General features: G+C 34.1%; 1 protein-coding gene across 1 annotated transcript in view; it reads right to left on the bottom strand.

Moving 5' to 3' along the window:
• LOC136828567 (alkaline phosphatase-like) overlaps positions 1 to 15000 on the bottom strand; it is a 54623-nt gene that overhangs the window by 4932 nt on the left and 34691 nt on the right. Inside the window, exons 4-8 of the mRNA XM_067086577.1 lie at positions 13487 to 13665; positions 10062 to 10269; positions 5823 to 5963; positions 3160 to 3354; positions 2539 to 2701 (exon numbers count right to left, since the gene is read on the bottom strand). Of these exons, the coding sequence (XP_066942678.1) occupies positions 2539 to 2701; positions 3160 to 3354; positions 5823 to 5963; positions 10062 to 10269; positions 13487 to 13665 (886 nt within the window). The remainder of the gene's footprint in view (positions 1 to 2538; positions 2702 to 3159; positions 3355 to 5822; positions 5964 to 10061; positions 10270 to 13486; positions 13666 to 15000) is intronic.

Genomic DNA, 15000 nt, shown 5'->3' with positions numbered 1-15000 from the left:
GTATTATATAGCTGGGAGCTATTTTGAAAGGCCCACTGTTACTTTAAAATTCATCATCTCAAAAAACAAACCCGAAAGGCAGCCCTCCAGAATACGAGCTTTCAGAAAAAAACTGACTTTCAGGGCTATATCTTTTTACCGTTATTGCTCCACAGGTGTGTTAGGACCCTCACCCTCACACCCACCCACCCACCCACCCCCTACCACATCCCCTGAACCCCAAGAATCGATATCTGGATCTCCGGAACCGTTTAACGGATTTTGATGAAATTTGGTACGATTAGAGTCACCTTATGGGGAACCTCTAAAGCCAGACTTTCATCCGGGTCACTTCAATATTTCCAGAGTTATATAGAGCCAAAATCGGGGTTTTGTGTACCTTGGGTTGCTGGGCTTTACTAATTGCCAACTACTGTATGGTTGATATATATATATATATATATATATATATATATATATATATATATATATATATATATATATATATATATATATATATATATATATATATATAAACAAGTCAGAGACCATTTATATATATTCATCGTACTTTATCTGCTGAACAGCAGATGAACTTCATATAGAAAAAATCTCTCACTGAACTAGTTAGCTTCAAACATCCTACCAGAGGGCTCATCAACAACTCATCAAATCCCCATACCTCACTGTATGATGAACAGTAGACAATCTAATACACGCTCTCACACTCTTCTATTTATACTTTTTTCTCCTTTGCTAAACGTTTTATACCCTCTTATTATTTCACTCCTTATACCATACTTACAATGCAAGCAATTATCCTCAATAGCTTCAATAGCTCACTCAAACATTAACATCTTGGCTTCAACAGACAATCCAGTTAATTCCTAAATATTGTGTATACCTCACCTTTTATTCTGATAAATATATAAGCAGTTACATTTACCCAAAAATACCTATTAATATTCAAGTTCCTCGTTTACATTCTTCCACCATTTATATTCAAACTCAATGCAATATCTGCCGAGTTCATGTTTAATCTCATAGCTTGATCTTCCTTAAATTTCTTTTTACCCTTTTCCTATTGCAAGCACTTTCGATGTTTTTCACTAGTTTTTGCTTCTTGGAGCCACTCTCCTCTAATGAATACAGTGTCATATGCAAACATCGACTAGTCCTAACACCATTTACAAAACACATAACTTTGCTCCAACATGCAATGCCCATTTTCTGACTTCTCCAAACATTAAACAGCAACCCTGCATCTGACCTACTTTTTACAACAGCCTAATACTATTCACAAGCTAGCTACTTACTCAAACCTTCCCTTCAGTACTACAGCACTCGATGTAAATAATGGTGAAAAACTGTGACTGCAGTATTTCCGACAATTGTCAGGTTCAAGCAAAATTAGAAATAAATATAAATTTATGGATCTGTAAATGTAATTATGGGAATTGAAATTGGTAAGGAAGTGATGATAACATAAAGGAAGATTAAAAACTCAGCCAGCGTATGAGAAGTGTCAAAATCAAGGCTTGCGTGACTACACTTGCAGTGTAATTGCGGTTATATAAGTGTAATAATAAATAATGAAAACATCAAGTGGTGTGATGAGAGGTTATTTATGGGAAAATGGTTGTCTGAAGTGCAATTGCGAGAGAGAAGGAGACCTTGTAAAGTTATACAAAGGAAAACTTACTCTATACGAAATTAAATTCAGAGATAAAGGCAATGACCAAATGGATCTCAGAATGCAAGATGAAAATATAGATGATATCTGAAGGAAACATAGCTGAGTCCCTGGAGTATTTTAATAAGGAATATATTAAAAAAGCATACGGGAACGATGAAAGAGAGAGATGGTTCACTGTAAGTTCGAGGATTCTTGTGGAAATGATTCCTAGGAATGAAAGGAGAGGAATAAAGATGCTGAGAATAGGAGATACTAGGAGTTTATATATATATATATATATATATATATATATATATATATATATATATATATATATATATATATATATATATATATATGTGTGTGTGTGTGTGTGTGTGTGTGTGTGTATGATTATTATCACTTTTGTACGTGATTCATTTATCACACATTACCACAGGTGAAAATAAGAAACGGGGTGTATGTCCTACACCCCGTTTCTTATTTTCACCTGTGGTAATGTGTGATATATATGTATGTATACACACACACATACACATACACACACACACACACACACACATATATATATATATATATATATATATATATATATATATATATATATATATATATATATATATATATATATATATGTATATATGTATATATATGTGTGTGTGTGTGTGTGTGTATGTATATATATGTTTCCACAACTTTTTTGGATTAGCAGTATAATTTCCTTCCATATATAGATATCCCTATATCTACTGTTTTCTAGAACTAGCGACTGCCTCTTTCTGCCTAAGTAAATTTTCTTCTCATTTCTTTGAAGTCCTATAGCAAGCATTTTGAATCCATTTTATTTCAGCAGTGAATGAAAAGGGGAAGTTCAGGTCACTTACTTCTTTGGAACAGCGGCTTGCTGCACGAAATTTATATCTTGAGTATTGAAATCGGTTAAGTCCTGTCTTCCCGCTGGTGTAGAATGGGCGTAACCTGGTCCATTACCATATAAGAGGATGGTGTATGGTTTTCCATCAACATCGCTCACCTCTGCATCAACATCTTAAATAAATGGCGTAAATTAGAAGGCTGAAGTCGAGTGCTATATAATTATACGTAATTTTGTAAAATAATGAAACACTCCCACTCTTCCTTAGAATTATTCCTTACTGTTGGTGGCGTACGTCATTAACAATTGCTTTTAGAATTCCGAAACAGTCAAACAGTATAGAATATATTGATTTTTTTCAGAAATATCGTCAATTACAATTAGTGAGTGAGACATAATGTACTGTAATATTTCAAGAAATACATAAGACATAACTGGATTGTGAATAGCCGTAGAAAATATTCCCAGCCTGATGAACCTCTAAGACAAGAAAACAACTAAATCCATGAGGTCACTAAGTAAGTAAGATGAATCATATTTTGTTTGTCCGTCTGCCTGTTTGTCTATCTGTCTGTCTATCTGTGTATTTGTCTGTCTGTCTGTCTCTCTCTTTCTCTTGCAATTTTTGTACCTGTGACTGGATGGCCTCTGGGTGTGTTGTGTCCTCCTATAGTGAAGACATGGGAATGGTCAGCCGTTAGGACAACAAGCGTATCCTTGGCATCCGTCAGGTTGAGAGCTGTGAGGACTGCTTCGTCCAAGGCGTCAACCTCCTCCAGAGCCCGACGGGCATTGTTGTGATGATGGGCGTGGTCGATTCGCCCAGCTTGTAAAGAGAAAAAGTTTCGATACACTTTGCAGTTGCGGCCCTTTCTCACTTTTTTTTTTCCTCTGCGTGAAGAAGTGGTTTACTAGAAAAAAAACCTTTTTTTCCCGGTAAATATAAAGATCATTAACAACGTTATTACTCTGTTCCTTATCTCTGTTGTGGACAAATCTGCTCCTCCAGATATCAAGTTTATATGGATAGAGATAATTAGAAATTTTGATACTATGGCAGTGGTGAACGAAACTGAACCTTTAAATACTGATGGAGGTGAGAAAGATATTTATAGTTTTGAACGATGTCGTTGAAGAATTTGATGGCTGAAGGAAAATAAACTAAGTATTAAAGGCATTTAATGATAGAGAAATTAGGAACCAAATGTAAACAGCATTGTAGGCAAAGCTGGTCTAGGGGTAAGACAATTGAAGGGTTAAATGACGGTAAAAACACCAGTAGGAGTAGAGGTGGAACTACCAAAATCTTGAATAAACGGGGATGCAAAAAGTAAATATAGGAAGAAAAACACAAGAGGAACAAGACTGAAAATGGGGACGTGATTAGATATTATGCCATCCACAATAGCAAATACGAAAACAGTTAACAAAGAGAAAGAAATCTGTTCACGGTGAAGAGTAAAACCGTAAGTAGATGTTCCCAACCGAGCCTTATGCTAGTCTCAGGCAGCTAAATTCTGTAGAAATATCTGGAGTAATGAGAAAAGACTCTCCTGAGTCCTGCAGAGAATATTAGCAAGCAAAAAGGATCATAGGAGTAGCCCTCAGAGTTTAGAGATTTTATAGAGAGCTGAATAATTTAGTGGGTAAATAGAGAGAATGAAAAATTGTAGTGATTTCAGTAGTAACTTTAATTCAGGAACAACTGAATACGTACATGTTTCTTAGAGGACAAATATACGTAGTTTTTAAACAATTAAACTAAAAAGACCATAATGTAGAGCGACAGTTTTGAATAAAATTCATAAGAGAATTATACATTGATATGGTCTGGAAAAGATGCCCTGCCGGACTCAAGGAATGCAAAAATTCCAAGTAGAATTAAAAGTAGAGGATATTGGTGAGGGACAAAAGTTAAAAAAAGTCAGAGTAGGAGACATGAAACATTGATATATATGAGAGACGAGGTGGCTAAAGGCTAAAGCTATGGAGCGTAGTGTTTTACTATAACTGTAAAGTTGATTTAAATTATTGCTAACAGAGAACCAGTTTTTTTTTTCAGTGAGAGGGACGATCAGGAATCTTCTAACTAGAAAGCTTCTAACTAGATAAAAAAAAATAAAATAAACATGGGTATAGCAGGAGCGACTAGAAATGATTGTACTTTGACTAAATGGGTGAGGAGGATGCGTGGTCAAGCTAGTTGCCCTCAGGCTGAGGTTCCCCGAAATAAGAAGCAGTAGTGCCCATACTCTTGAAGTATCATAGCTGGCGTAGCACAGAGGATATCGGTAAGGAAGAGGCCAGAAAAAAGTGGCAGAAATGAGACAGCAATTAGAAACAGAGGGATAAGAAATTTCAACCCCACCCCCACCCCAAAAAAAAAAAAAAAAAAGAATATTGGAGGCCGAATAAGACAATATGCAACTTATTTTTGGTGTGGAATGCTATAATCCATATAATTATTGATAGACGATGGAAGGCATTTTATCCTCCCAGAAAAAAATGTCCTTAGGATGGTGGCTTTGCAAGATGTTTATTGAACTTCAGCACGTGGGTAAGAATACAGAAAAAGATTCATCATACCAAAAACTATAGTAGCTGCAGTTGGCTTCTGAGGGATGTATTAGCAATCATGTATCACCAAGAATGATGAGACGTTATGTTGATTAAAGAATAAATGTGACACTCATTGCTATTTAGTGGAAATAGAGTACGTGCAAAGAATAATTGTAACTACTCAATATATTTGTAGACTTTGGTAAAGGTTATGCTAAAAGGGGTTCCAATATCAGATTCCATTTCGGTCGTCGAACAAGAGATACAACAATGATATGTCTTATAAATCTTATAATTTCCTCCAAAATAAGGTGCTGTTCAAGCTATCGAAGTTTGAACAACGCAAATATTAAGTATATTCACTCCTTAGAAAGTAAGGAAAATAATATAGCGCCAATTTTATGCTTAAATGTCTGCAGTATTATATTATTAAGCAAGGATTTTATCTATTAATTAATTATATAAAAAGTATAAATAGGGAACATAAGAGGAATATTAACAAAAATATTAATATTTATTTTAAAATATTTTAAAGACAAAGAAATTAATATAGAAATTCAAGAGAGTATTAGAATTATGAAACAGGATCTGGAGAAATGGATGAAGGGAAAAAGGGGAAATTAGGAAAATAGTGACAAAAATACTGACGGAGATATAGGCCTACTGGAAAAACGAAAAGGCAAACTACGCAAAATATGAAATGAAGAAATTAGGCAATGAAAACAAATGCCATACCTTCCACCATGAGGAAAAATCCCTCCGAGTTCTTGCGAAGGACCTCGATTGCCTTCTTTGTCATTTCTGATAAAGACGGATCTCCTTCAGGACCATGGTTGCGGTCAGCCTCGAAGTCCAAGTGGGTATACCCGAAAAGACCTAATAATAGAGGAAATTTTATTTGTACACTCACACTGACTCATACACACTCATATATATATATATATATATATATATATATATATATATATATATATATATATATATATATATATATATATATATATATATATATATATATATATATATATTTATAAATATTACTGCTGTTCGCTCTTATAACATTTGTCTGTAGTAATATCAGCTTGGCCAAGACAGGGAACAGCCTTTTGTCCCGCATTAGGAGCATCTTCAGTTCAAACTTCAACGTCCGTTGTAGCAAAGAGCCCAGTAGCATTAAGTATTTAACCCCATAAGAAAAATTTCCATATCCGACCTTAAGATGGGTGGTCTTAAAGCTTTTTCTACCTGTTCTACTCGACGGATGTGTGAACAAAATTTCAGACCCCGAGGGCATACGACGTGCTACCCTGTTTTGACCCAGCACTGGTCAGAGAGAGAGACTTAAACTATCGCGGAGAGCAGACGTCTTTTTTTGGTCTCTCTGTCTTTTGTCTATGTACTAAGTGAAGTGGCAAATCAAACCCAGAACTTCTGCTCGACAGTTGATGCGCAGCAACCTTCGTATAACGGTAAGTCTGGAATTGCAGTTCATCCTTCGTCGAAATACTTTATCTTCCACTGTATTTCAGTTTCCTTGTTTCATTCTCCAGCCACTATTTATGGTAGATGCTTTTACAAAGTCTAGATTAAGCCAAATTATTATATTGTTTAGCTTCATCCAATTTATTCCAGTAAGACTAGGGATTAGGGGAAGCAAGTCATTTTAATTCTTTTGCATTCTTTGTGTCTCAAATCCATTGTTTGGAAGAGCCGTTGTGATTTTGTATTTAATACCCTCTTCCCGAGTAGAGAATTTTTTCTGCATCCGCAGTTGGCGACGTTTATCATAAAGTCTTTATTCCTTGAATATTCTTTGTTAAGGTTAATTACCCTTAACTGGCGACCTTTGGTTAATATAACGACGGTCTTTGAGGATAATTCGTAGCTTCAAGTGACAGGTTACGTGTGTCCTTGGCGTGCAGGGCCGTATAAAGATTACGTAAATCAAGTAATAAACTGATCAGCCGAGACGCACTTGTAACAATATATATATACTCTCCAACCCTGTTTTTTCTGCCTATCTCATTCTTTCTTGGTCTTTCACATCTCAAATCACTCTGATCCATCCATTCACCATTGTAGAACCTTTTTTCCAATACTACGCATCTCTACATTTCTCGCCCTTTCAATTCTTTAAATGCCGCAACAGCTTTACCCTTTTTTTTAATTCCGTTTAAAACCCATACTTCATTTTCATAAAGCATTATTAGCTCAACAAGTTCTCCGCTCACAAACAATTCTAATCTCCTTCTAATCTTTTGCATACACCTCTATTCCTTTCATATGATACCATCATTCATTGTTGAAATTTACTCTCAATATTGTTCTTCAGGGAAACCTTTTAAAATTATTCACTAGTTTTTCAAGATTCCCCTCACCTTCCCATTTTGCAATAATTCTTCCTATCCTACAAATACGCACCTACATTTACCGTACTTCCTCTGGTTTCTTGCATCACTACTTTCATGAAAAAAATATTCTAACATACTGTCCACTTCCATCGTAAAATGCGTTAATTGCTATAGGTAACTTAGGCCATATTGTTTACATTCTTGGCACACTCATATTCTCCTTACTGTTTCTGTCAAAAGATTTTCTTTTCTAGGTCATGAATACCAAGAACCAGTGTTGACGTCTTACTTTAAAATATCTCTCGTAATTGTTTCATAACCAAAAGAGTAGCCACATATTATCTTCCTCGTCTAAATTCACCCCTGTAAATCATTTTGACATCTGTTTATCATCTAAATTAAAGCCCTACCATAAATATTCCCTGGTATACAAAGTACTGATATGTCTGTCTCCTTTACCACTACACAGTGTAACTGTAATTCCTCTTATCCATACCTTCCGAAATTACCACTCGTATAGAAGTACGTTACAAACCCTGGTTACCTACCCAGTTACAGGATCACTACTGTACTGTAGTATCTCACTGGTGATTCCAACAATCCTCAATGTCATCCCAGGCTTAAATCTTTTGATTGCCCTCCTGACATCCTTAACACATCCGCAAGCATTCTTAAACCTACAGTGAAGCTTTCCTCTTGAGCGTCATATATATATATATATATATATATATATATATATATATATATATATATATATATATATATATATATATATATATATATATATATATATATATATATATATATATATATATATAATCAAAAGCTACAAACGTCCTTTAATATCCAATTCGCTCTACCTCGGAAATAATATATTTTCATATGACTGCGTTAGTGCGTCACTGTAGTCCTGATTCCTCGTCCGTCGCTGGTTCGACCCCACGGGACGGTGGACTTATCATCAACTAAATAATACCCCTTCGGTAACATATATGAAAATATATTATTTCCGAGGTAGAGCTAATTGGATATTAAAGGACGTTTGTAGCTTTCTGATTGTATATGAATCACGGTGATGTGATAAATAGTCATATATATATATATATATATATATATATATATATATATATATATATATATATATATATATATATATGTGTGTGTGTGTGTGTGTGTGTGTGTGTGTGTGTGTGTTTGTGTGATATTTTGTCTTTGAAACGGAATTCTTTTTTAGAATAAAAAATCTATTCTGTTGCATCAATTATTATTAAAGAACTATAAATGGGCATCTAAGACAAAACCCTCTAAGATATTAGATATTTCACATACCTACACAGATGGCTCATAAGCAGTATCATACTCCTGCACACTGCTCATTCCACTTCTATCTTAGACGTTCTCTCTCTCTCTCTCTCTCTCTCTCTCTCTCTCTCTCTCTCTCTCTCTCTCTCTCTCTCTCTCTCTCTCTCTCTCTCTCTCTCTGTCCTGAGTATCAATACAACACGTTTAAAATAACTCTTTATTTCCATTTTCCAGCAATTTTTAATTCTTCTTTCCCCTCCTTCCACCTGAAACTTACGAAATACATAACTTTTCCCCAAATTTCAAGTCTAGTTTCCATGCTTATCTGAACCACCTTAAAACACTAATCACTCATTCTACCTACGCTGCCCTTCTTACCTCTTATAAGCACTTCCATACTTTTTTCCAATAAAGTCCCTATACTTTGGAAAACAATTCACCTAAACATGGGAGAAATTGTTTAATAACGGCATCAAATTCCTTATTAATTAACAGAAAATTTGATTTCTAAATCAAATAAAAATACCGGTTCTTATGAAAAGATCAATAAATTCCACAAATATGTAAGTTTATGAAGCAAACAACATTGTTTTGAATGTGAGGATTGGTCTATTAAGTCTACAGTTACGTATATGCGAATTCGGCAGATATGTGTATATCCTTCTTTTTTTGTTTGATTTATCAAACTTACATTATAAAGTCTAGCACTAGTGCTTGGCTTTATAGCCTAAGTTTGATAAATCAGGTAAAGAAAGAAGCATAAGAATTTATTTCATCTCATATACACATATATCTTCCGAATTCGTATATGTTTAACGGTAGACTTAATAGACCAATCCTCACATTCAAAACAATGTTGTTTGCTTCATAGACTTACATATTTATAGAATTTACTGGTCTTTCAGCAATTCAGTGCTTAAGACCATGAAAGGAGGGAGTTGGAGTGGCTGGAGAGCATGATGGAAGAAAGAAAGTGGGAATGGAGATAAAGTAAAATGCTAATTCGTGGGAACAGGTAGGGGCTGGAGGAACGCTGCCAACAACCTTTATTAAGGCCTACAGTGCACAGAGTGAGGTGCACTGACGGCGCTACCCCATTTTTGGGGTTTTTCGATGTAGACTGGTGGTTAAAGTGATAACCTCACACTTACTAGTAAGTGCGGATTCCAGTCCATCTATAAAAAACGCTATTTTATTTGTTTTGCTTTCAAATTCAGTACTTACAGCGGTATTCATGGCTAAGCAGTTTGAGGAAATCAGGAATTTACAATGGCACTGTGAATATTCAGCGAGATAATTTTAGACATTATGAAAACATTACCTAATAAGAAATCTGTATGTCGCGGGTCAACTCCATCGAACTGAGCTTTATTCCAGACATATTCCGCATTTAGGCCTCGCATCTTCTTGTCATGGACCCACGCATCGAGGAGATTCAACCCATCTGCTCTGCGGCCCATTTGCTCCTTCTCCTCGGGGTCGTGTTCCGTCTCAGGAATCCAGTGACGTCGTCCTCCTCCGAGGAGGACCTATGTGGCGAAGGAATATCTTCAATTTTTTTTTTATTGCTGAGGTTAGTTATCAGATAAGCTAGATAAAAATTTGATGATCAAAGTAAAATAAAGCTAAACATATGATAACCACAATATTACATCAGGCAAGAACCACTAGTAGAGATGTATTTATGCAAGTATGTATGTGGTGGAAAAATTACACGATGGCAGCCTAGTATTGCTAAAATAGGAGCTACGGCAGATGGAAGTAAATAAGTACTGATACATAATAAAAAAGTTATTTCAAAATGCAGTTATTGCTTAAAGCAGGAATTAGGTCAAGGGAACGTCCACAATGGATAGATTTATCTATTATGATCTGAATACATAGCGTGGAAGATACGGGAAAAAGCCAAATATTTCTATCAGTATGAGGTATAATGTGCATTACATCTTTATATATATATATATATATATATATATATATATATATATATATATATATATATATATATATATATATATATATATATGTGTGTGTGTATATATATATATACATATATATATATATATATATATATATATATATATATATATATATATATATATATATATAATATCGTCTATGTAGATATATAAGTATTAAGCTAAGAAACCTGCTTGTCAGAGACTAATGTAGAGATATCTGAACTATGGATTTCCCTGTCCACGCTCCTGCTGTTGTACACACAGATTATATATATATATATATATATATATATATATATATATATATATATATATATATATATATATATATATATATATATATATATATATATATATATATATATATATATATATATACATATATATAAGTGAATTTTTGTATGTATGTTTGTAGGTTTGTAAAAAAATTAGCACAAGGCCATCATTCGACCCAACTTAGATAATAGGGTATGTTTCAAACCAGTACCCCCGTCCCCCAACCCCCTTCCCCTCCCCCTTTGTAACTTATATGGTAAATAAACTCTACGGGTTTATCATACCTCATTTCATGTACTCGATGCCATAGAAATGTATTGTTAAAAATTTTTTTCTTCCCTGTGATTAATATTTCTGTATCAAGGTTTGCTTTTCTTTCCTGTGATCAATAATACTGTATCGAGGTTTAGACAGTCACCAAAATAATACCTGTATAAGAGGGACAGTCACCACAGTAATACCTGGATAAAAGGGACAGTCAGCACAGCAATCCTTGGATAAAAGGGACAGACAGTACAGTAATGCTTAGATAAGTGGGACAGTCACCACAGTAATACCGCCTGAATAAAAGGGATAGCCAGCACAGTAATACTTGGCTAAATGAGACAGCCACCATAGTAATAACTGGATAAATGAGACAGTCAGCAGAGTAATACCTGGATAAAATGGATAGTCAGCACAGTAATACCTGGATAAAAGGGAAAGCAAGCACAGTAATACCTGGATAAAAGGGACAGAGCACAGTAATACTTGGATAAAGGGACAGGCAGTACAGTAATGCCTGGACAAATGGGACAGTTACCACAGTAAACACAGGATAAAGGGGACAGCCACCACAATAATACCTGGATAAATAGGACATTCACCACAGTAATGCCTGAATAAAATGGACAGTCACCACAGTAATACCTGGATAAAAGGGACAGTCAGCACAGTAATACCTGGATAAAAGGGACATACAGTGCAGTAATGTTTGGATAAATGGGACAGTCACCAAAATGATACTTGAATAAAGGGACAGTCACCACAGAAATTTCTGGATAAAAGTGACAGTCACCACGGTAATACCTGGATGAATGGGGCAGTGACCACGGTAATACTTGGATAAAAGGAAAGTCAGCCAATAATAACTGCATAAATGAGAAAGTCAGTAGAATAATACCTGGATAAATGAGACAGTCACCACAGTAATAACCGGATAAATGGGAAAGCTAGTACAGTAATGCCTGGATAAATTGGGCAGTCATCACAGTCATACCTGGATAAAATGGACAGTCACCACAGTAATACCTGGATAAATTGGACAATCAGCACAATAATATATGGATAAAAGGGACAGTCAGCACAATAATTTCTGGATAAAAGTAATAGTCCGTACAAGGAGGTACAGGAGAACTTTTCTGAGCCCTTCAGAATTTTCCTGGGCAGTGCGGGTTGGTTAGCTAGTATATATATATATATATATATATATATATATATATATATATATATATATATATATATATATATATATATATATGTGTGTGTGTGTGTGTGTGTGTGTGTGTAAAAACCTGTGTATCAGTGGGATGGTGTGGACAGGAAAACTCAATATTTATATATATATATATATATATATATATATATATATATATATATATATATATATATATATATATATATATATATACATATATACATATATATATATATATATATATATATATATATATATATATATATATATATATATATATATATATATATATATATATATATATATATATATATATATATATATATATATATATATATATCTTCTGTGTGTACGTCAGCGTGAGGATAGAAAGGGATATCCATAGTCCAGATATATATATATATATATATATATATATATATATATATATATATATATATATATATATATATACATACAGGTATATATGTGTGTGTGTGTGTGTTTGCCCGTGTAATCTGATTATATTTTAAGAAATATGTAAGCTCTATCGATTGACTACCGTAAGAGTTACATTTATACGCAGCATTTGCTACACGATATTGAAAATTATCGTTAAATAAGTATAGGTTGACTGGTTGTGAAAACTGAGACCCAGTAACTATTTTTTACAAAGTTGAAAAGGAGCAGACTGAATTTAAAATGAACTGGAAGCTATAAAAATTTGTGAAATTGAAGGTAAACCAAAACGCCAAGGTTATTTCTCAAATAATTCGGAATTAAGTAAAGTTGCAATCTAAAAATGCAAAATCATAATTTTTTTTTTTAGGATGGGAACACTGCAAATAAAATCAATACAATATTCTTTAACAAACAAGGTATTTAATAACTGATCTCCTTTTTACTCTAATCTTACTAAGATCCTATAATATGCTATAAATGAACTTTATTAATGTTGAAAACCACATAAAGAGATTTTTCTTAAAAAGTCATTTCTTTATTTGTTTACCAGTTTCCTGGCAACCAAACAACACATTAAGCGGAGTCCCATCATAGTTTATTCCTTAATCTTACGTTTATGTTTCTCCCCGGCTGGTTTTCAACGAGTTGTCTGGCGATGTCCTTACAGGCGCTCTGGGACTCAGCGGGAACTTTAGTGTCGTCTTCCCAGTACCTGGAGGGCGTCTTGGCATATAGCGCAGAAGGCGTCCCGTGGGTCAGGCGGGTGTTTGTCACGATGCCCGTGCTTTTACCTGAAGGAGGTGAGAAAAGTAACATGTTAAAATCTGGTCTGGCTTTAAAGTGGCTGCTCGGAAAGCCGAAGCGCAGCTGTTGCATTTTTATTCCATTGCTCAACAGTTTTTTTGCCTTTTTTTATCTTTTCTAAAATAGTACTTGTTTTTATTCGTACATATTTTCGTATGACGATGAAATATTTCTGTTGAGTCGTCTGCGTAATCATAATAAAGAAATTGCTGGAAGCATATTATCAAACGATAGATATTTTGAGGACGAAAGAAATGGATACAATGTAGGCTAAATATATTTATTCTAAATAAGCTAGCATGAAATGCCCTACAATTTAAAGCGTCTATACTCCTGTAAGACTTAACAAAATGCTCTACATAGCCTCTTTAATGTAAGCCATCTTCAAATTCAACAAAATTTTTTTTCCGTGATTGTAATGTTACTAAATGAATGTCAAATGCATCATTGAAAATTATTTTTTTTTTATATATTAAGATGCCGTAACAGCCTTCAGATGCTCTTATTGCACATAGCTTCTATAGCTTGCAACTGTCAAATATGGCTTGAGGAGTACTCGTATAATAATCTCGGTTTCTGCTGTGAGAAGTACTGCTGTGAGAAGTACTTAAGGAGAAGTACTTAAGCTATGACGGGACTAAATCCCGAAAGCCACCTGCGTCCAAAAATATGAAAAGTGCACAGAACGAAGAAAGCCATGTCTATGAAAATGAAAAGGTGTTGTGTAATTCCTAAAATAATAATAATAATAATAATAATAATAATAATAATATGGTCGCTTAGATACCCTTAATATAAATACTTAGTTTTACATGATTTTATTTTCGTTACGTTATAGTCCATATTTTACATTTCAGTCACGTGTAAGATAATTAGCAGATGTTAGAGGAAATAAAGAAAACAAATAAAATATTGCTGAGAAAGTTCACCGCAGTGCTCATCTATAACACAAAGGCATAAGGAGTATAAATAAAAGTTGGAAAAACATCGTTAATAATACATAGTTATCTCATAATATGAATTAGGCACAATAATCATACGATTCTAAAGAGTTAAATCTGTACGCTACAGCAAGGCATGGTAGCAAAGCATGGCAGATATCAAAACAATGTCGATAAGGAGCGTAAAATAGTAAAAGAATATATATTTGTTGGCCTGTTTCAAATAATAGAAGGTCCTTCTCTTTACCATAAATAGTTAAAGGAAATGTTATTCAAAGAAGACTTTTCTTCTAAATAATTTCCATGAGGAATGGTGGCTGTGACATGGAATTATAGGCTATTGTTATGGATATGCATATTTCAGAAAGGAGCAGATAATGA

Source organism: Macrobrachium rosenbergii, chromosome 43 (genome assembly GCF_040412425.1).
Source record: "Macrobrachium rosenbergii isolate ZJJX-2024 chromosome 43, ASM4041242v1, whole genome shotgun sequence".
NCBI lineage: Eukaryota > Metazoa > Arthropoda > Malacostraca > Decapoda > Palaemonidae > Macrobrachium > Macrobrachium rosenbergii.
Note: the sequence above shows the minus strand (reverse complement) of the source record. Positions and strands in the feature narration are given on the sequence as shown.